The sequence below is a fragment of the Petaurus breviceps genome, unplaced genomic scaffold (assembly GCF_028583685.1).
Source record: "Petaurus breviceps papuanus isolate PSGF00001 unplaced genomic scaffold, PetGlider_PUasm1.0 189, whole genome shotgun sequence".
NCBI lineage: Eukaryota > Metazoa > Chordata > Mammalia > Diprotodontia > Petauridae > Petaurus > Petaurus breviceps.
Window position 1 is genome coordinate 13,968,108 of NW_027185809.1, and position 21,547 is coordinate 13,989,654.

Below are 21,547 nucleotides of genomic sequence, written 5' to 3' on the forward strand. Positions count from 1 at the left end.
TATAAAGTAAATATTAACAAAATGGCTACAGCAATATACATAAAAGAAATATTATGACCAAACTGGATTCATATGCCAGTACTGTAGGGTTGATTCAATATTAAGAAAACTACAAATATAGCTGATCATAATTGTAATGAGAAAAAGAAAAATCACATAATTCTATCAATAGATCAAAAAAGAATTTCTGACAAAATACGATACCCAATTCTTTTAAAAACATTAGAATTATGAGAACAAACAGTACTTCCCTTAATGTGCTATGGGGTATTTATCTGAAACCAAATGGTAGCATTTTATGTAATGAGGAATAACCCTAATTGCCCTGCAAAAAAAAAAAAGAAAAAAACCGATAATTGTAACTTATGAAGCTTTTCTCAGTATGAGGATAGTTGAAGGGAATATAAATATATATATACACACATACATATATATGTATACATAGGAGGGTATATGTGCGCATGAACACATATGTGAGTATGTGTGTATATATGGGCACAGGCATACATGGAGGGCATAGGATCAATTGAATCAGAGGGGACGATATCTAAAAAATAAAGTTAAGAGGTGAGAGAGGAATATAATGAGAGGAGATAGGGAGAGACAATAGGGTAGATTATCTCATATAGAACAGGTAAGGGAAAACTGTTACAATGGAGGGGAAGAACAGAAGGCAAAAGGGAATGGGTCAGCCTTGCTCTCATTGAATTTGGCTTGGGAAGGGAATAACATACACACTAACCTGGTGTAATGGGAATGCAAATTTGGAAGATCTTCCCTGCCCCTAGGCTAAAGTGCACCTGAAGCCTGGGGTGGGAGGCTTGTTTTTCAGTAGATACTTCTTGATTGGCCAGTGAGTCAATAAGGTTGTTACATTCTCTGAGCCAGGAGAAGGCTATATAAGCCCTGATGTGTAGCTTTGTTTTGGGACTCACTTTGAGAAGTGTTCTGTGATTTGATCTGAATTCTGGGAAGCCGTTGTTGAGAGTCCCCCGGCTTTGAAAAACCCAGAATGTGGAAACCCAGATGTTGACTGGGTATGGATGTAATGGCTGGACAGTTTGGAAAGCTGTCTACTTGATCTGTTTCTGTCTTGATAATTCTGCCTGTATACTTTGAAGTTCAGGGTGCTGACCTTTTTCCCCTGAACAAGGTAAACAATATATGGTCTGACTGATTAAAGTAAGCTTGTTAACCCATTTTGAGTTGCTTTACTTTATCAAAGCAGATCCAAGAACCTGTGTGAGCAGCAAACCCTGAGGACGCCGGGGTGCTTGCTGCTACACCTGGGTATCTAACCCTGCAGGAAAGTGGGGGGGGGGAGTGGACAAGAGCGGGGATGATAGAAGGGAGGGTGGATGGGGGGGTAGTTAGAAGCACACACTTTTGAAAAGGGACAGGATCAAAGTAGAAAATAGAACAAGTTGGGGACGGGATAGGATGAGGGAAATATAGTCAGTCTTTCACAATATATCCACAATTGAAATGTTTTGCATAACTACACATGTACAATCTACATTGAATTGCTTATCTTCCCAGTAAGAGTGGAGTTTTGAGGGAAGAAGGGAAAGAATCTGGAATTCAAAGTTTTAAAATCAAATGTTTAAAAAAAATTACAGTTTTTTTTTTTTTACATGCACTGGGAAATAAGATATACAGGCACTGGGGTATGGAGATCCATCCTGCACTACTGGAAAGTAGGGGGAATGGGGAAGGATATAGGAGAGAGCAGATTGAAGGAAGGGGTATTCGGTGGGATCACTGTTCTGGGGTGGTGGGTAGGGGAAAGACGGGGACAAAATTTGTAACTCAAAATCTTGTGGAAATGAATGTTGCAAACTAAAAATAAACATAAAATTTTTAAAAGAGATGTAGGAAAATCAGATTAAGAATATAAAAAATAAGCTGAAACTTAAGCCCAGAAGAAATAAAAATTACCATAACTTATACTATACAAAATCACGTGAATATAACTGAGAAGCCAAAAGAAAGGGATTATCTACAAAAATATAAAATACCCAAGTTAAAAGAACATCAATCAGAGGTGACAAAAATGAACCAAGTTTTAATGTAAAGCAGCTACCAAAAGGGGAAAACAAAAACAAAAAGTGGTCCAGATGGATTTAGAGGGTGATTCTATAAAAATTTTAAAGAAAAATGAATGCTTATATTCCAGAAATTATTCTCAAGAACTCTTTTGGCTTGCTAAATGACTTGTCTAAAGTCACAAGGCCAATAATGCATTTGTCAGAGGCAGGACTTGCATGTTCATAGTTAGAAGGGACTTAAATGTCATCCAATATAACACTCTCATTTTACAAATGAGGAAACTGAAGCAAAGAGAGGTTGTGATTTATCCAGGGTCACAGAGCTAATACTTGTCAAGGGGAGAATTTGAACCCTGTCTTCTTGGATCCTAAGCCAAATCTCTTTCGACATGATACCTCTGGTTAATAAACAAACAAACAAATAACAAACCTTGAAAAAATGACAACACCAATTTTTTTTTTAATCTTTAAAAGTATAGACATATAGGAATTATTTTAATATGATAAAAAAGTATGTAGCAGAGCAAAAGATACCATTATATGGAATGGGGAAATAGTAGCAACTTTCCGACAAATAAAGAATGTATCCTTTGCCTGCTGCTATTTGATACAGGCCTAGAAAAGTCTGCTATAGTAATAAGACAAGAGAAAGAAATTAAAGACATAAAGACAGGCAAAGAAATGACAAAACTATTCTTATTTACTGATCACATGATCACTTAACATACACTGGGTAATCAACAAAGAAACAAAGATGATAGCTTCAATAAATTTGAAACTCAAAATAAATCTACTGAAATACATACCCTAGAATCTCAAAATCTAAGAGGAAATAATAGAAAGATAAGTCATATTCAAAATAACTATGAAATGCAAAAAGCATATAGGAGCAAATCTATCAAAAAGATACTTAATGTCTGTATATATAAAATCACAAAATGTTCTTTGACAAAGGACAATTTAATGTAGGAATAATCAGTACTCATGGTTGTGTCATGCCAAAATAATAAAAATATTAATATCACCATAGTTAATTTACAGATTTAGTAACATACAAACCAAATACACACATTACACCTAAACAAAATAATAACAAAATTCATTGGAGAAACAAAAGATCTGAATGCAAAGTGAAATAAAGAAAAAAGGTAGTAAAGAAGTATTTCTTTATTACATGCTACTGAAAACTATATTAATATAGCATAATCATCAAAACCATTTGGTATCGGTTAAAAATAGAAAAGTAACTCAATGCAATAGACTAGACAAGAAAGAATTAAAAATAACTCAATAATCTGGTGTTCAAAAACCTAAAAACATTCATTATCTGGGAAAGAACTCCAGATCTTAAAAGAATTTCTGGGAAAACTAGCAAGCGGTCTGGCACTAAATAGCTTTAAATCAACATTTGCACTATATACCATGATAAATTCAAAATGGATACATGACCTTAATATAAAAAATAATATAAAAAAATTAAAAGAGAAGCAGATAATATATTTTTCATAGCTATGGGAAGGTGGAGAATTTTTAATGAAATAAGCAATAAAAAGCAACTAAAAAGATAAATTAATATCAATTACATGAAATTCAAAAGCTTTTGCTAGACTGAAATTAATGCACCTAGGAAAGCAAGGAAAAAACTGAGAGGAAAAAAAGTTTTTATATTATAGGCCTCTGAAAAAATTTTGATAACTAAGATACATAGACAATTATTAGGAATATGTAAAATTATGACTTTACATGTATAATGGGGTATCATACTGCTTGCCTTTTCAAGGTGTGGAAGAACTAGAGGAAGAGAATTTGGAACTAAAAAACAAAAATTTTAAATAAAAAAAAGAAATGTGTAAAATCAACAGTGATTTCCCAGTAAGTGGTCAAATGACATAAACAAGCAATTCTAAAAAGAAATGTAAACTATAAAACTGAGGTTCACTTTTTTTCTGTCATGAAGCACTCTGGTACAATCTGGTGAAGTCTATGGATACCTCAGAATAACGTTTTTAAATATACAAAATAAATATAGGATTACAATGTTCATGACTGAAATTGTAACTTTTTTGCAAGTTCATGAATGCCAGGTTTATCACCTCTGATTTTAAAAAAATGCTCTAATCACCAAAAATAAAAGGAAAGCAAATGAAAATAATTCTGAGATTTTGACACATAAACAGCAAGTTGGCAAAGATGACAAAAGAAGAGAATAACTTATCTCGGAGGAGTTGTAGAAGAACAGGCACAGTAATGAATTGTTGGTTGGGATGTGAAGGGCTTTAACCACTCTGCAAAACGACTGGAAATTATTTTATCACAGCAGTTAAAATATCCATATTCTTTTACCCACAGATTCTGTAGTTGGACATATAGCCCAAGGATATCAATGAACGAAAAATTAAAAATGAGCAAAATATTAATAGTAGCACTTTTATGGGGAACAAAGAATTAAAAACAATGCCCATAAATTATAGAATGGGTAAACAAGGTCTGGATAATTGATAAAATTAGTGTGTTGCAAGAAATGATGAATAAGATGAATAAAGACAAGCAGAGAAGGACACCTGAAGTGATACAAAGTAAAATAAACAGAATGAAGAAAAAATATAACGCTATACCGATGAAAAATAGATATATATATATACATACACATGACAATAAAATGTAAAGAGAGACAACAAAAGTATCCAAACAATTCTAAAGCTAAAGACTAAGGTTCACCCCAAAAGAGAAATATTAGAAGACATCTCCTCTTGCTTTTTTTGCAAAGGTATCAGACCACCACCCATATATCAGACTTTTTCAATGTGTTGCTCACTTTAGTTGAGCTTTTCCCCTCTTTTTAAAAATATTCTTTGCTATCAGAGATGGCTTTCTGGGAAGTGCATGGAAGGAGGATACTGTGAGAATAAGTCAGCAAAAATTTGCTTTTAAAATCCAATAGTTATTTTTAAAAAAGGAATCTAGAGGACCTTTAACAAATTGTTCTCAATGGACAGCAAATCATGTGAAAGATGATCCCCAAATCTCTAGTAGATACCCTATGATAACCAAATAGAAATCCCAAACCAGCAATCTTCGATGGGTATTTTTCAAAAGGCTAGAGCTTTTTTTCCTGGATATTTGGTCAGTTGTACTGCTGCTGCCAATTTACTCCGGCATAAAGGCGTGAACTCTAAGTCAGAAGGCTGGATTTCTCAGTACCACTCTAGCTGACTTTACTGTAGGGGTGGTTCGATCTGTTATTTTAAAACATTATTTTTCACTGTGCAGCAGACAAGCTGACTCTTGAAGAAGTAATTTTAATTTTCCACTTGGAAAGAGCAGGGCTAACATTTTCCACCGACAGCTGAAGGATTATTCAGAACATAAGGTTTTATCTCTCTGCACTGTGCTGCTCTGGCTTTTTTACTCTTACAAGCTATTTTCAAGGATAACCAAATTGTATTTATACTAAATCCAACATAAGGCCCTGCCTTTTGAGTATAAAGAACTAGGAAGATGGAGGAATAATGATTGCTAAACTAAAAAGAGAACAAAACTTTTTCAAACCTAAATATCCTTCTGTCCTGGGTTAGAAATACCTATAAATAAAGAGACTAGAGATTCTTCTGGACATTTTATCCTCATCAACTGGTTTGACGCTTTCTGTCACCTCGACACAAAAAAGGACTTGAGAAATTTTACATAAAAATTCAGGTTTTTAATAAAGACTGACAATTTTTCAAAAGTTTGGCTAACTGCCAGTTAATCTCATATTTAAACAAATTTATAAATATTAAAGAAATAACTGATAAGTCAAAGGAAGATAATTTCTAGAATGTTTCCTATGAAGAAGAAAGTTTTAGAGAGGCTGCAATAGGGCATTTCCATTTCAAAGGGCTAAATTTTATCCTCCATATTGAGTAAGAGCTATCAGATGATTTTCTCTACATTTACAGAAATGTTTAAAGTACTATAAAACAACCTTCTTGTTAAAAGAATACACTGCCATGTATATCAGAAGAAATTAAATTAAATTATAGCCACAGCTTTACCCACCAGAATAGTCCTAACATAAAGAGACTTACCATCTGTTCATCCTCTTTGGCAGCCCAAGTGGCACTAAAGGATTGGCCTCCACTATCTTTCATCAGTCGAGTTTGAACATGTTGGAGGTAGGCAGAGAAGGCTACTCGAGCCTGGACTTTGCTATAGAAATCAAAATTAAATTAAATTAGATAAGTAGAAAATTAATTCTACTACTCACATAAAGAGTTGTGTTCTGATTTTGTGCCTCCTTATACTATGAGAGTCAAGGGTTCTTAAGTATTCCATACCCTTCACCTGAACGAATATTCTTTCTAAGTAGTCTAACAGAACTGGAAGAGAAAAAAAACATCCTATTTTGCTTTCTTATTACTAGCAGGAGGAAAAGAAAGTATACACCAGGATTTCTAACCCATCACAAAACCCTATCAATCTTCCCAATGCCCTAGTATGATGAGGAATAGCTTCTGTACTGCAAATGGCTAAGATCTTATCTAATTAAAAAAAGTATAGTTCTTGCAAATATTAAATAATGCTAATTCTATGCTATACAAAGATACCCAAAGTAGGAAAGGTAACAGATAAATTCTACAAAGGGGCTTTGGAGACCCAGTTGTATTTTTCCCAATTTAAGAGAATTATGCTAAAGCCCAGAGAATATACGAAGTCTGAAGAAAACGGACACAGATTAGAAGAAAGGACAAGACAGAAGCACAAAGGCAAATTTTTCTGTTGAAAAGGGAATGCCAGATAGAAATATCTCTTAGAAACCCTGCGCTCATCTGCTCAATTTAGGAGAATGGCAGCTAGAGATTCAATCAAATTATCAGATTATAAAACAGACGTATCAAAAAGAGACTGATAGTTTTCACTGCACTTGATGATTAAGGCAGGTCTATTCCATTTCAGACATGATTTTGGTTACTTCAACTGACCGGCCTTCTGATACTGTAGCCAAAATTACATCAGCAATAGATTAGGGCCCAAAACAAACTTTGGTTACAATCCTTGAACATTCACTCATCAAAAGCTTTCTAGTTATTATTTCTTCCAGGTTAGTTAGGAGGAATGGCTTGTGTAGAAATAACTAAAAATCTGAATAGGGACTAAATACTGAGCAAGAGATTCAAGTAGAGAAGAACAGCAGATCATGAAAATGGAATTAAACAGCTTGGTAAAAGAGGCAAAAGAATTTGCTGAAGAAAATAACTCCTTAAAAATCAGAATTGGAGGGGTGGCTAGGTGGTGCAGTGAGTAGAGTTGCTGAACCTGAGTTCAGTTGAGGACTCAGACACTTAACACCCATATCCACCCATACACACACACACACACACACACACACACACACACACACACACACAAAAACAAAAACAAACAAAAAGCTAGCTGTGTAACCTTGGGCAAGTTACTTTACCCCAATTGCCCTCCAAAAAGGCAAAAAAAAAAAATCAGAATTGGCTAAATGGCAAAAGAGATACAAAATCTCACTAAAGAAAATATTTCCTTAAAAACTAAAATTTATTCAAGTGGAAGCTAATGACTACATGATCCATCAGGAAACAATAAAAAAAAGTCAAAAGGATAAAAAAAATAGGTGAAATGCCTTATTGAAAAAACTGCCCTGGAAAATAGAGGACAGATCATTTAAGAATTATTAGACTACTTGAAAGTCACAATATAAAAAAAAAAGCACAGGCATCATAGTTCAAGAAATTCTGAAGGAAGACAGCCCGATTATCAGAACCAGAAGACAAAGGAGAAATAAAAGAATCCACCAATGACCTTCTGAAAGAGATCCCCAAAGGAAAATTCCCAAGAATATCATATCCAAATTCCAGAGCTTCCAGACCGAAGAGAAAATACTACAAGCAGTCAAAAACAAAGAATTCAGAAACTATGGAATGGAGTAGCAAGGTGGTACAGTGGATAGAGCATCAGTCTTAGAATTATGAGGACCTGAGTTCAAATCCAGCCTCAGACACTTAACACAGCTGGGTAACCCTGGGCAAGTCACTTAACCCTGACTGCATCACAAAAAAAGAGAAAATCAAACAAGATTTAGCAGCTATCACTATAAAGAAGACTAACATGATGGAAAAAGAAAATGACAAATCCTGGAGAGGATGTGAAAAAAAAGGGACACTAATAACACACCATTGCTAGAGCTATGAATTGGACAAATCATTCTGGAGAACAATTTGTAGCCCAAAGGGCTACAAAACTGTACATACCTTTCAACACAACAATATTGCTACTAGGTCTGTACCCCAAAGTGATAAAAAAAAAAAGGAAAAAGGCCCATATTCACAAAAAATACTTATACAAATCTTTTTGTTGTGGCAAAGAATTAGAAACTGAAGAATGTCCATCAATTGAGGAATGGCTAAAAAAAGCTATAGTTTATGAATGTGATGAAATACTATTGTACTATAAGAAATTATGAAGGCCATGGTTTCAGAAAAACCTATAAACACTTATATGATCTAATGCAAAGTAAAATAAGAGAACATTGTAGACAGACATTGCAATATTGTAACAATGATCAACTATGAAAGACTTAACTGCTCTGATAAATACTATGATCCATGACAAGTCCAAAGGATTTATGATGAAAAATTCTCTCTGCCTACAGTGAGAGTGAGCCAATAAACTCTGAATGTAGATTAAAACATTTTTTTCATTTCCTTTGTTTTCCTTGCTTTATTTTCTTTTTAGTAACATAGTAACACAGGCAATATAGAAATCTTTGTGTATTACTTTCAAAAAAAGATACAATTTTGTAATGTTTCTCAATAAGGAAAACATCTATGCCATCCCATTACTAGAAAGAAACTAAACACGACGTCTTTTCCTCATAATTTCTCCCCTTTTAAACTTATCTATACAACAAATAAGGAGAATTAAGTGAAACTATACAAAGAAGAGAAAAATCTTCTATTTTAGTCAAAAGCTTCATTTGAAATGAGCTGAACTGAGGAGGGCGGCCATTCTCCATCTTCCCTCTATATCATTTCCATATTTGGATGAGAGCAGAACCCTCCAATCACATTAATTCATTCAAATAAAAACGATTTCAACTTGTAAAGACACATTTTTTTTTCAAAATCATGAATGAGAATGGAATTTACTATTCTAATAATTTTTACTGAGAAGACTCTAGATATTTCACAAAAACTGCTGGGAAAATTATAAGTTGCTCTGGTAGAAATTAGGTTTAATCCAAAAATGTCACGCAGTAAAGGCTAAAAACAGATGTTATCTGAGTATTAAAAGGCACAATATAATCAAATTTCACACCTATGGGTAGGGGAAGAATTCTTAATCAAACAAATAAAAATAATCACCAAACAAATGAAGGTAGCTGGGATATTAAGGGAAGTTATCAATTGGGGGAAAATGTGTAAGTCAAATTATCTCTGGTATTCAATTATAACTGATATCCAAGATATATAGGGAACTATAACAAAAGTATGTTAAGACTAGGAGTCATTATTCCCAATCAATAAGTGGTCAAAATAAACTGATATGAAAAGAACAACCGTAAGTTATTAACATGAAAGACACTTTCAAGTTGAAAACTATTAATAACTTTAGAAGAGATCATTTCAAATACTGTGAAAAATGTGAATCAAAAAAACTTTGATTTTCACCTTACAAATTGGAAAAGCTGATAAAGGATTGAAATATTCAACCTAAGAGTGGCTGTAGATATGCACACAAATAAACTGTTGATGGAGCTGTGAATTGGTCCATCCATTCTGAAGAACAATTTGAAATTATGCTAAAAGAGTTAGTAAGACAGCCATACCATTTGATCTAGAAATGGTTATCTTAAGAAAACTAAACACAGAGGAAAAAGGGGTGGAGCCAAGCTGGCAGCATAGAAGCAGGAAGGCTCCATGAGCTCCATCCATAACCACCTCAAATACCTATAAAATATGACTCGAAACTAAAGACAGAAAAAAAGATTACATGTACATTAAAACTTTCATAAGGGCAGTTTCTGCAGTAGAAAATAACTGGAAACAAAGTTATTATCCATCTACTTTGGGGAACAGTTATTAAACTGTAGTATCTGAATGTAATGGACTATCTTGAACCATAAGAAACCATGAACATGAGGAATTTAGAGAAACATGGTAAGATTTATATGAACTGACACAGCATGAATTGAGTAGGAAGAGGTAAACAATATATACAATTACAATAAAGAGTAAATAGCGGGGGCGGAGTCAAGATGGCGGTGTAGAAACAGCACTTCCCCGGGGATCCAGCTTCCACCTCCCCCAGTTCATGTAAAAAGGGGACTCTGAACAAATTTTGGAGCTACAGAACACACAAAATGACACAGAGAAGCTAACCTCCTCCTGAGGACAGCCTGGCAGGCCGGCAGGAATTGGCCAGCAGAGTGCTCTGGGAGCTGACCCCAGGCCCACACAAGCTAGAGGTTTTAGCCCCAGGGTGGGCCTGACAAGCCACCACCTGGAGGGACTTCAGATCACCAGCAGCTCTGGCGGTTTCCAGAATTATCAACACGCAGGTGAAAAGGACAAAGTGAGAGGTCAGTGCAGTATGGATTTTGGGATCCAGTAGTTGGGAGTGTTGTCGGCTTTTGTCCCCAGGGCGAGAAGCCACTGAGGAGCCCCGAACTTGCAGCTGCCCCCACTTGACAGCTTCAGCTCGTGGCCTGCAGAGTGTAGGGGGACCAAGCGACCAGTCTGAGGGGTAATCACTCTTGCTTTAAACTGCTTGGATCTGGATTGCGGTTTAGGGTAGAGATCCTGGGGTGTGCGACCAGATTGCCAGACCGTGTGGAGGCTTCATGGACGGCACCCAACTAATAATTCGGCAGCTGAGAAAAACCCAGCATTTGATATGAAGCTCCCCTCTCTGGTGGTAAAAAGCCCAGGGGTCAAGTGACCGAGTGGCAACATGAGCAGGCAAAAGAAGCAAAATAAACAGGGCAACCCAACTTTACACTCCTATTTTGGGGACAAAAAGGACCAAAGCATGGAACAGGAGGAAGACAGTGAAGTCAGAATTCCTGCACCAAAAGCTTCCAAGGAAAATACGAGCTGGTTACAGGCCATAGAGGACCTTAAGAAGCAGATAAGAGAAGTGGAGAAAAAACTGGAAAGAGAAGAGAACTATGCAAGAAAATTACGAAATGAGAGTCAATAGTCTGACTGAGGAAAATAACACTTGAAAAAAACAGACTAACTCAAATGGCAAAAAGAGTCTCAAAAAGCCAATGAGGAGAAAAACACCTTAAAAAGCCAAATTTTCCAGATAGAAAAAGAATTTTAAAAGCTCACTGAGGAGAATCATTCCTTCAGAATTAGATTGGAGCAAATGTAAGCTAGTGACCTTATGAGAAATCAAGATGCTGTTAAACAGATCCAAACAAATGAAACAATAGAAGGCAATGTGAAATATCTCATGGGAAAAACCACTTATCTGGAAAATAGATCCAGGAGAGATGATTTAAAAATTATTGGACTACCTGAAAGCCATGATCAAAGAAAGAACCTAGAAATCATCCTCCAAGAAATCCTCAAGGAAAACTGCCCTAATGTTTTAGAACCAGAGGGCAAAATGGAGGTTGAAAGAATCCACCTCCTGAAAAAAATCCCAAAAAGAAAACTCCTAGGAATATTCAGCCAGGTTCCAGAATTCCCAGATCAAGGAGAGAATATTACAAGCAGCCAGGAAGAAAAAATTTGAATATTGTGGAAACACAATCAGGATAACACAGGATCTGGCAACTTCTACACTGAGGGATCAAAGGGCTTGGAATATGATATTCCGGAGGGCAAAGGAGCTGGGATTAAAACCAAGAATCACCTACCCAGCAAAACTGAGTATCATGTTTCAGGGGAAAATATGGTCATTCAGTGGAATAGAGGACTTTCAAGTATTCTTGATGAAAAAACCAGAGTTGAGTAGAAAATTTGACATTCAGGTACAAGAAGCAAAAGAAGCATGAGAAGGTAAACAGGGAAAAGAAATCATAAGGAACTTATCAAAGTTGAACTATTTACATTCCTACATGGAAAAACAATAATTATAACTGATGAAACTTTTCTCAGTATGAAAATAGTTGAAGGGAATAGAAATATATATATATATATATATATATATATATATATATATATATATATAAAATGTCTATACAGGAGGGTATATGGGCATATGGATACATATGTGAATGTGTGTATTTATGTTTACAGGTATACGTAGACAGAGGGCACAGAACCAATTTAATAGGAAGGGATGATACTTAAAAGGTAAAATTAAGAGGTGAGAAAGGAATACAGTGAGAAGAGATGGGGAGAGACAGAATGGGGTAAACTAACTCATACAGAAGAGGCAAGGGGAAATAGTTACAATGGAGGGGAAGAACAGGAAGTCAAAAAGGCAAAACCTTATTCTTATTGAATTTGGCTCAGGGAGGGAATGAAATACACACTAAATAGGGTATCTCACCCTACAGGAGAGTAGGGGGGAAGGGGATAAGAGGGGGGATGATGGAAGGGAGGGCAGGCTGGTGGGCAGAGAAGTTGGAAGCTCCCACTTTTGAAAAGGGACAGGATCAAAATAGAGAATAGAACAAGCGGTAGGTGGGATAGGAGGGAGGGAAATATGATCAGTCTTTTACAATATATCCCCTATGGTTATGTTTTGCAGCTACACATGTACAACCTATACTGAACTGCTTATCTTCCTAGTAAGGGTGGTGACAAGGGAGGAAGGGAATGAATCTGGAATTCAAAGTTTTAAAATCAAATGTTTAAAAAAAACATATATATATGTATGTATATATGTATATATGTATACATATGCTATTATTAATACTACTTTACATGTAATTGGGAAATAAGGTATACAGACACTGGGGCATAGTGATCCACCATGCCCTACTGGAAAAGTCGAAGGGAGTATGGGAGAAGATATGGGAGAGAGCAGATTGGAGGAAGGTATATCCTGTGGGACCGCTATTTTGGGGCAGTGGATAGGGGAAAAACGGGGAAAAAATTTGTACCTCAAAATCTGGCAGAAATGAATGATGTAAATCAGATGTTAATAAAGCATTTGAAAAAATAAGAGTAAATAGCATGAAGACAAAAATTAAACTAAACCCTGTATAATTAAGATGAACACTTTTTGCCTCAGATAAGGAAGGAAGGAAGGGAGGGAGGGAGGGTATTCACTGTACCACTTAGTTGGCCCCCCCTTTTCTTTTTTTTAATATTTATTTATAGTTTTCAACATTTACTTCCATACGTTTCAACATTCACTTTTGCATTTTAAATTTTCTCCACCTCCCTTCCCTCCCCCTCTCCAAGACAGCTTGCAAAGTGATATAGGCTCCACATATACGTTCATATTAAACATATTTTCATATTAGTCATGGTGTAAAGAAAAATCAGAACCATCGGGAGGAACCACAAGAAAAGAAACAAAACAAAACAAAAAGAGAGCAAATAGTATGTTTTGATCTGATTCAGGCTCCATAGTTTTTTCTCTGGATGTGGATAGCATTTTTCATCATGAGTCTTTTGGATTTGTCTTGGATCCTTGCATTGCTGAGAAGAGCTAAGTCTATCAAAGTGAGTCATCACACAATGTTGCTGTTACTATGTACAATTGTATACTATATATAATGTTCAGGTTCTGCTCATTTTACTCAGCATCAGTTCATAAAAGTCTTTCCAGGTTTTTTCATATACTCTGATCTAAGCTTGGTTGTCCTTTGGGCATAGCTCCAAATTGCTCTGATAGATGTGATGTAGTATCTCAGAGTTGTTTTTATTTGCATTTCTCTAAAATAGTGATTTAGAGTAATTTTTCATAGGAGTATAGATAGCTTTAATTTCTTCCTCTGGAAACTGCCTATTCATCTCCTTTGACTATTTATGGGGAATGACTTGTATTCTCATAAATTTGACTCAGTTCTCTACATATTTTAGAAATGAGGCCTTTATCAGAGACACTGGTTGTAAAAATTCTTTTTCTTCTAGTCTTGGTTGCATTGATTTTTGTGCAAAAACTTTTCAATTTAATGTAATCAAGGGCAGCCAGGTAGCACAGCGAGTAAGAGCACCGGCCCTAGAGTTGGAAAGACCTGGGATCGAATCTGGGCTCAGACATTTAGCACCCACCCAGAAACACCTGGCCGTGTAACCTTGAGCAAGTTACTTAACCCCAATTGCTTAAAAAAAAAATTGATGTAATCAAAATTATTCATTTTGCATTTAATTATGTTCTCTATCTCTTGTTTGGTCATAAAATTTTCAATTCTCCTTAAATCTCACAGGTAAACCATTCCTTGCTCTCCTAGTTTGCTTATATCATCAGCCTTTATATGTAAATCGTGTACCCATCTTGATTTTATTTTGGTATACAGTGTAAGATGCTAGTCTATGTCTAGTTTCTGCCATGTTATTCTCCAGTTTTCCCAGCAGTTTTTGTCCAATAGTGAGTTTTTATCTCATAAGCTGGGGTCTTTGGGTTTATCAAACAGTAGATTACTATAATCATTGATGGCTCCCTTTTTCTTTTTTTAATATATTACTAGAGATAGTATACTGAGGAGGTTATGGGTGAGTGATATTATACAGAGAGGGAGCTGATATGACAACAAAAAAGATATCAAAAATTTTCTTTAAAAAGGCAACTTGTGAAATGTTTCCTTCTGAGGATTTCTTATGGCGTGAGGTATATACACTACTATGTGACAGGAAAAAAAAGGAAATTTAAAGCTGCGATTTATAATAGTGCATACGATAGTGGAAGAAGCTCACATAATGAAAGTAAGATCAAGAAAGTCTCACCCTCTGCTTGAAGGGGAATCGTTTATCTAAATAGCAACCACTCCAGTGCCCTACTCATTACTCAATTAGGTCACACATTCATTTTGAAAAGAGGACTCACCTGAGATTCCCATTTTCTTGCAGAATCTGCATCAAGTTAAACGTGGGTTCCGCCTGCTGAATTTCAGGCTTGGGACAAGGAGTAGCTTCTCCATTGCATTCAGAAGTTTTCCAGGTATTTTCTTTGGATGGAGTATCCACCAATGCAGTCAGTGAAGGTGTGTATTTGGTTTGATTTTCTGCAAGAGACCCCGCAGATTCCTCCTGGGATGCTTCTTGGTCTTCGTCTTCATGTTCTATTGGTTCCTCTTCTTCCTCTTCACTCTCTGTCTCAGTTTTAATGGATATTTCAGCTGGCTGCGGAATCACTAAAGAAAGAAGAACCACTAATGTTGCTGAAAAAATTAAGTGTTTTATTCTCTCAACACCTTCCAGCATTATATACAAACATTTATATTAGGCCAGAGGTAAGACAGAAAAGTAATAGTACATACATATGTTTATGTAAAATCATATGTATTTCTGATCTCTTCATTACATTTTACCTACTATCTTGACATAAAGACAAAGGACAAATTCACCGAACTTAATACAGAACTTTATTTGACCTTGTAGGGTACAAAGCAGATTGTCATTGTTTTTCATGACTTGATGTAAGAGGGGAAAAAATATTTCTTAGACTTACATTTGCAAAGAGAATCACTGCTCAGCTCTACACTTAAAAACCAACTTGGCAAATGTAGCTTCCAAAGAGAAGACAGTGCCAAGTTGGTGTAAATCATTACTTCATTTTTCCTATAACAAATTTTCTACATCAAGGAAATTTGAAAATAGAACTGAGAAAACTAAACTGTCAAGGGACTAGGCAGCCAATCACTATATACAGAATAGGGGAACTTTCCTTTATTCTATATGTAGGAGGAATGAAATGCTTCTATCCTTCCAAGATCAAAGCAGCAAAAAAAGCTCATTATCTAATCTTGAACTAATTAGATCAGTAACTTAAGGGCTACATTCAACCTATACAAACCTGACTACTTCATAAGTATCATGTATTTATGTAATGGTCATGGGAATCTGAAGATCTTCCCTGCCCCTTCATAAGCCTAAGTGAATTTGAGGACTTTCCTTGTTTTGAAAATATACTCTGACCGCTAGTAGGCTGAATGTGGTCACATGGAGCCTGTGATGGGAAGAGTTTGCTGAACGGTGGAGCAGAGCCCATAGGAGAAGCTTGCTTGAGGGAGGCTTGTTTTTCAGGAAGGCACAACTTTTATTACTTTGTAGTCAAGTGTGTCATGAGGGTTGTCATGTTCTCTGACCCTGGAGAAGGCTATATATACCTCTGAGGCGAGGTTTTGCTTTGGGGCTCACTTTGGGAAGAGTTGTGTGATTTGGCCAGATGAGACTCTGGGTAGCTGTTGAGCCCCCCAGCTTTGAAAACCCAGATGTTGATGCTTCTCTTTCTAGTAACTAACTGTGTGTATGCAATGGTCAGACAGCTAGAAGCCCTGTTTGTTTAATTGTGCTATTTTCTCTGTCTGTATTTTTTGTCTGCTTGTAACTTTTGTTTGTTTTCTCTGAAGTTCAGGGTGCTAACTTTTTCCTCTGAACTGGGTAAAGGATATGTTTGATTAAAGTAAGATTGTTAACTTTTTTGAGTTTCTTTCCTTTAGAAAAGTAGATTAAAGAACTTGTGCCAGCAGCCATCCTGAGTATGCTAGGGTGCTTGCTGCTACAATTTATATAATGCTGAAGTTAAAATAACAGCTTAAATACACATGTAACATCTCTCTTACTTTAAATACTATGGAAGGGAAGGTTTAAAAAAAACTCCTAGAATCCTCTTGAAATTAAGTTCTACAACTCCACAAAAGATTAAGTAACTGTAAGCAACAGTTCAAAAGGATCAACTAAGAAATGAGCTAACTTATTCTATCAAGAGATTCAGTTAACTGAGTTTAGTTGAGACCAGTAGCATATTTGTACCTGGGTATTTTGACCTTAGTGCCCTCAATCTGCCATTCCGTCTTCTGCGTTTTCGCACTTCCAGGGATAGAAGCTTCCTTTCATAAAGGGCAGCATGTAGCTTGGCCTTTGAATTCACATTCTCCACCTTCATTTCTGGCCCTGCATCCACGGCCACTCTGGGAAAACAACAATGCAGTATGGTGTTTACAAATTTCTCTCATTTATTTCAAAGCAAAGCCTGGTGGAGGTATCTACCAAAAAAGACTGACTCAGTGACTCCAGGGAATTCTAAAATGTTTGACAGTTAAACAGGAAAATTGGGAAACCCTGTCTGAATTAGTGAAATATTTGAACAAACTTAAAAAAAAAAACAATGTTTATTAATTTTAAGTACATAAACAATAGCATTAGAAGACTGCATTATATTAATGTAGAGGGTTCCAACACTTTTGTGTTAAAAAGTTACTCTAGTTCAGTAAAAACTCTATGATTAAACAAGGGTAGGGAAGCTAAAATGGTTGGACAAAAATCTGTGGGAGAAAAATAAGTGATTCCTGTGAGCTGCCAAAAACTGCCAAGAAACCCTGACTCCTATCATGCTATCCCCATCAGAGCATACTACTTGAAATACCAAGGTAAAGGGAAGTAGGAGGTGTGTGTGTGTGTGTGTGGATGATGTGTGTGAAGGGGTAGAGAGGGTGGGGCATGGGTACCTCCTAGCCTATAATCTATCAGCTGACTGGAATCAGGTTAGGATTTTTCAAAAAAAGTGACTTTTTAATGTTATCCCAAGCCAATTTCACAACAGCTTGTGACAAAACAATAGGTCAATTCGTTCATTCATTCATTCAACATTTGTTTAGTACCTATGTAAAAAGATACCCTGCTAGGGGCCATACATTTAGAATAAATACCCCTATCTACCTGTCATTTCAATAAGGAAGAAAGCAAACTATTTACTTGAATAAACTGACTATATAATCAAAATTACTAATCCTATAAGCCATGTGTAGACATATTATACTAAATTTATAATTGAAAACCTGTAATTCCTTGTTCTGTAAATACATATACATTCTTTCCTCCAAATCAGTATTTTCCAGATATTGATGATATTTGAGTTAGGTTTAATGGTTTAATATCCACCTAATTCATTGGGGAGAAATGAATTTACTGAGCCATAAAGAAGAAATGTCTAATTCTAACTCCCTATCACACCAGAGTCAGAGTCTTATACAATTCTAACTGTATCACCCAGGAAAAAGTAAGAAAAAGAACCTGCTTTTAGAAAAACTTTCAATATACCATTATAACTGCAACTGCAAACTTCTAAATAAAAATCTTTTGTACAGTGAATTTTCAGAGATCAAAGAACTGGCTATGAAATTTCCTTCTCTAGAGATATTTTAAAATAGTCTCAATATACAAAGCTATCCTAGACAAATGAACATTTCCTTCTAACAGAGGACCGTGGAAAAAATATGCAAAATAAACTCCTGCCCCATTGTATTTTTAATTCTTATTACGTATAACCAAATTTATGTCATTTACTTCACAATAAATTAGGTCTTTAGAATGTGGTCTTCATTAACTTTGAAGAGTATCATACACACCCTGGCTCATGCTAAATGATTATGATTTTAAATACAAAAAAAAACCCATAAATTTTCACACCACTAAAGATCTTAACTGATGGCAAGATAATGCATTAAGAAATGAGGTAGTAAGGTATAGCAGAATGATCTCAGTATTTGAAGTCTGAGGATTTGGTACAAATCCTGGCTCTTCTACTTACTATTTGTATAATCTTGGGAAAATGATTTTACATCTCTATGGATCTGTTTCTTTCTTTATAAAATGAGGGGAGAGAATGACCCCTGAGATCTCTTTTGGCCCTAAATCCTAGCTCATGAAATAGATATGAGAAAGCATTTTATAGACTGCAAAACATTACAAAAAATGTAAACTGTTAATATAAGTAAACATTAATTACTATATATCAGAGAAGCACTGACTAACCTAATAAGACTGTGAAGCATTAAAACATCTTTCCCCAGAACTTCTTTTTTTTTTTTTAAAGCAATTGGGGTTAAGTAACTTGCTCAGGGTTACACAGACAGTTATTTCTGGGTGTGGTGCTGTGTCTGAGCCGGGATTCGATCTCCAGGTCATCCCGACACTGGAGCCGGTGCTCTTACTTGCTGAGCCACCTGGCTGCCCCTAAGCAACTGGGGTTAAGTAACTTGCTCAAGGTGCTCTTACTCGCTGTGCTACCTGGCCACCCCTCCCCAGAACTTCTGTTGTCATTTAGAACAATGGCACCAAACTCAAATAGAAACATCCATAGAGATGCATATTGACTTAGAAAATCACAAATTAACATTATCTATGTTGTATTGAATTTTTATTTATTTTGTTAAACATCTCCCAGTTACATTTTATTCTAGCTGGAGGTGCCCTGTAGCAGAGTTTGACTCCTCTATTGTAGTAATGTCTGGTCAAGAGATTCCAGTGCAAATGATCCCATTCCACTACTCATATAGCCTTAGAAAATTACTTGGGAGTACTGAGGTGTCAAACGATTTTCTCAGAGTCACAAAACCTATACATGATGGAGGTAGGTTTAAAACCCAGGTCTTTTTGACTGACTTCAACATTAATTTCTCTATTATGCCATATAGCTTTAATTTTTTTTTTACAAATAGACATATCTAATCATCAGAATCTAAGATTAAGGACTAGAAAAATGCACTAATTTGTTCTGACTTTGATACTGAGACAAGTCTAAAATCATTTTATTCCTGTTTCCTCATTAACTAAGTAACAATAAACCTGTTTTACTAGGAAAACATCTAGGAAACATCTAGACTTGTATGTTTGTGAAGGATTTGGAATAGTGTTGTACCTGGCTTTTTCCCATCCCCCAACCTCAGCTCTCCCACAGGGAAGTGAGCAGACTGCCAGGTCAGCTCCACCCTCCCCCAATGGATTTCTACCCTTCCCCACTCAGCTCACCTGTAAAAGGTGGGCGGCTTCCGGGTCAGGGAGAGTTGGCGCCGGCAGGAATTTCGAGGTGTGTACAGACCAATTACTGTTTCTGGCCTCTGCAAGTTTCTGCTTATGTAATACCTAACCGTTGGCCATGTGGCATCCCTTCATAAACTGAGACTTTACCTGAGATCTCTGCTGTATGACCTGGGATGGTGGGGTGGTACCTCCTCAGCCCACCATGTGGCCAGATCAGCCAACATGGTGTATAATAAAGGGTACAATTCTAAATTGTAACTTGGGTCTTGCTCATGTTTTCTGGGTACAACATTTTGGAGGCCCTAGCGAGATATACAACGTTCTGTGTTGTTGTCCAAGACCCAAAAACTGGAAAAATCCTCAGTCTTGGGGGATGGAGGCCACTCAGCTCCGACTTCCTTGAGCAGCCAGCATCTGAAATTTTTTCAGAGCTCAGAATTCAAGGCTGAGAAATCCAGACCATCCCCTAACATTGATCAGATCACATTTCGGCTCTTTGGACCCAGATCTCTGTGCCAGCCTCCGGAGATGAATGGCTATCTGTCTCTGTTTCTGTAAAAGTGCTCATCTGTTGAGAATTTGGGCAGCTGGATGTAGCGATATGCCCTATTTCTCTCGGGCTGCCCACTGGGTGGCCCATCTGGGGCAGAGCCAGCTGTATCCTGGCCTGCCCTCTGGTGTCCCCGGGTCTGTCTGCTGGTATGTGGAGGGGTCTTATGTGTTTCTTATGTGTTCCTGTGTTTGTGTGCCTTGCCTGCCTGTCTGTCTGTCTGTAAGTAACTAACAGCCTCTGTGTTCAAAAAAAGCCTGGTACAACAATAGCAAATCTCTCACAAAATGAAATGCATTTAAAGTGTTTAGTATACCACAAAGTAAAACATAAATATCATTATTGTTGTGACAAATAAATTTATCTCTCCTCAAAAGTATAAAGAGAGGCAGTATGGCATAGCATCTCGAGAACTGGACTTGGAGTTTGGAAGCCCTGTATACAAGTCTATACAAGTCTGACAGATACTGGCTGTATAATCCTGGGCAGGTCACTTACCCAAACAGGGAGCCAGGCAACAATTAGGTATGTAAATTGCAGAGGAGGTGACAATCTGCATTGGTATTTGGGGTTTCCTCACAGGGAGTTCCCTAGACCAACTAAAGTATAGATTTATAGTGATAACCTCTAATCCAATAGGGAGAAATAAATTTGGTGTATCTGTATATTTGACTAGAGTTCTGTGACTTTTCTCAAGGAGAAATGACCAACTCAATTCCATATCACTGAAATCACAGTCAGAATTTTCTTCAATTTTGCCTGCATAAATCAGAATATTTCCATTCAGTGGTCAGAAAAAGATTCCTTTTGGCCAATCTCTCAATAGTCTATTATAGTGATAACTGCAAACTTTTAAATGAAAACTTTCAGACAGTTAATTCTCAGAGCTCAAAGAAAAGTCTGACCTACTAAAAGTGGTTAAATATATCCCCCCTCCTCTCCAAAAAAGTATAAAACAAAATAGCTACATACACACAAAACGACTTTTCTAATGGTCAAATGTCTCTCTTGTAGCCATGGGGATTGTCTTTGTTCTCAAGGCTTTATTTTTC

General features: G+C 36.3%; 1 protein-coding gene across 16 annotated transcripts in view; it reads right to left on the reverse strand.

Annotated features, from left to right (window-relative positions):
- The window catches only part of TTLL5 (tubulin tyrosine ligase like 5), a 414,008-nt gene that overhangs the window by 255,338 nt on the left and 137,123 nt on the right, over positions 1-21,547 (reverse strand). For all 16 annotated transcript variants that reach the window (XM_069091917.1, XM_069091923.1, XM_069091924.1 and 13 more), the window contains 3 exons: positions 16,937-17,094; positions 15,009-15,315; positions 6,116-6,236 (listed from right to left, as the gene is read on the reverse strand). In XM_069091917.1, the coding sequence (XP_068948018.1) occupies positions 6,116-6,236; positions 15,009-15,315; positions 16,937-17,094 (586 nt within the window). The remainder of the gene's footprint in view (positions 1-6,115; positions 6,237-15,008; positions 15,316-16,936; positions 17,095-21,547) is intronic.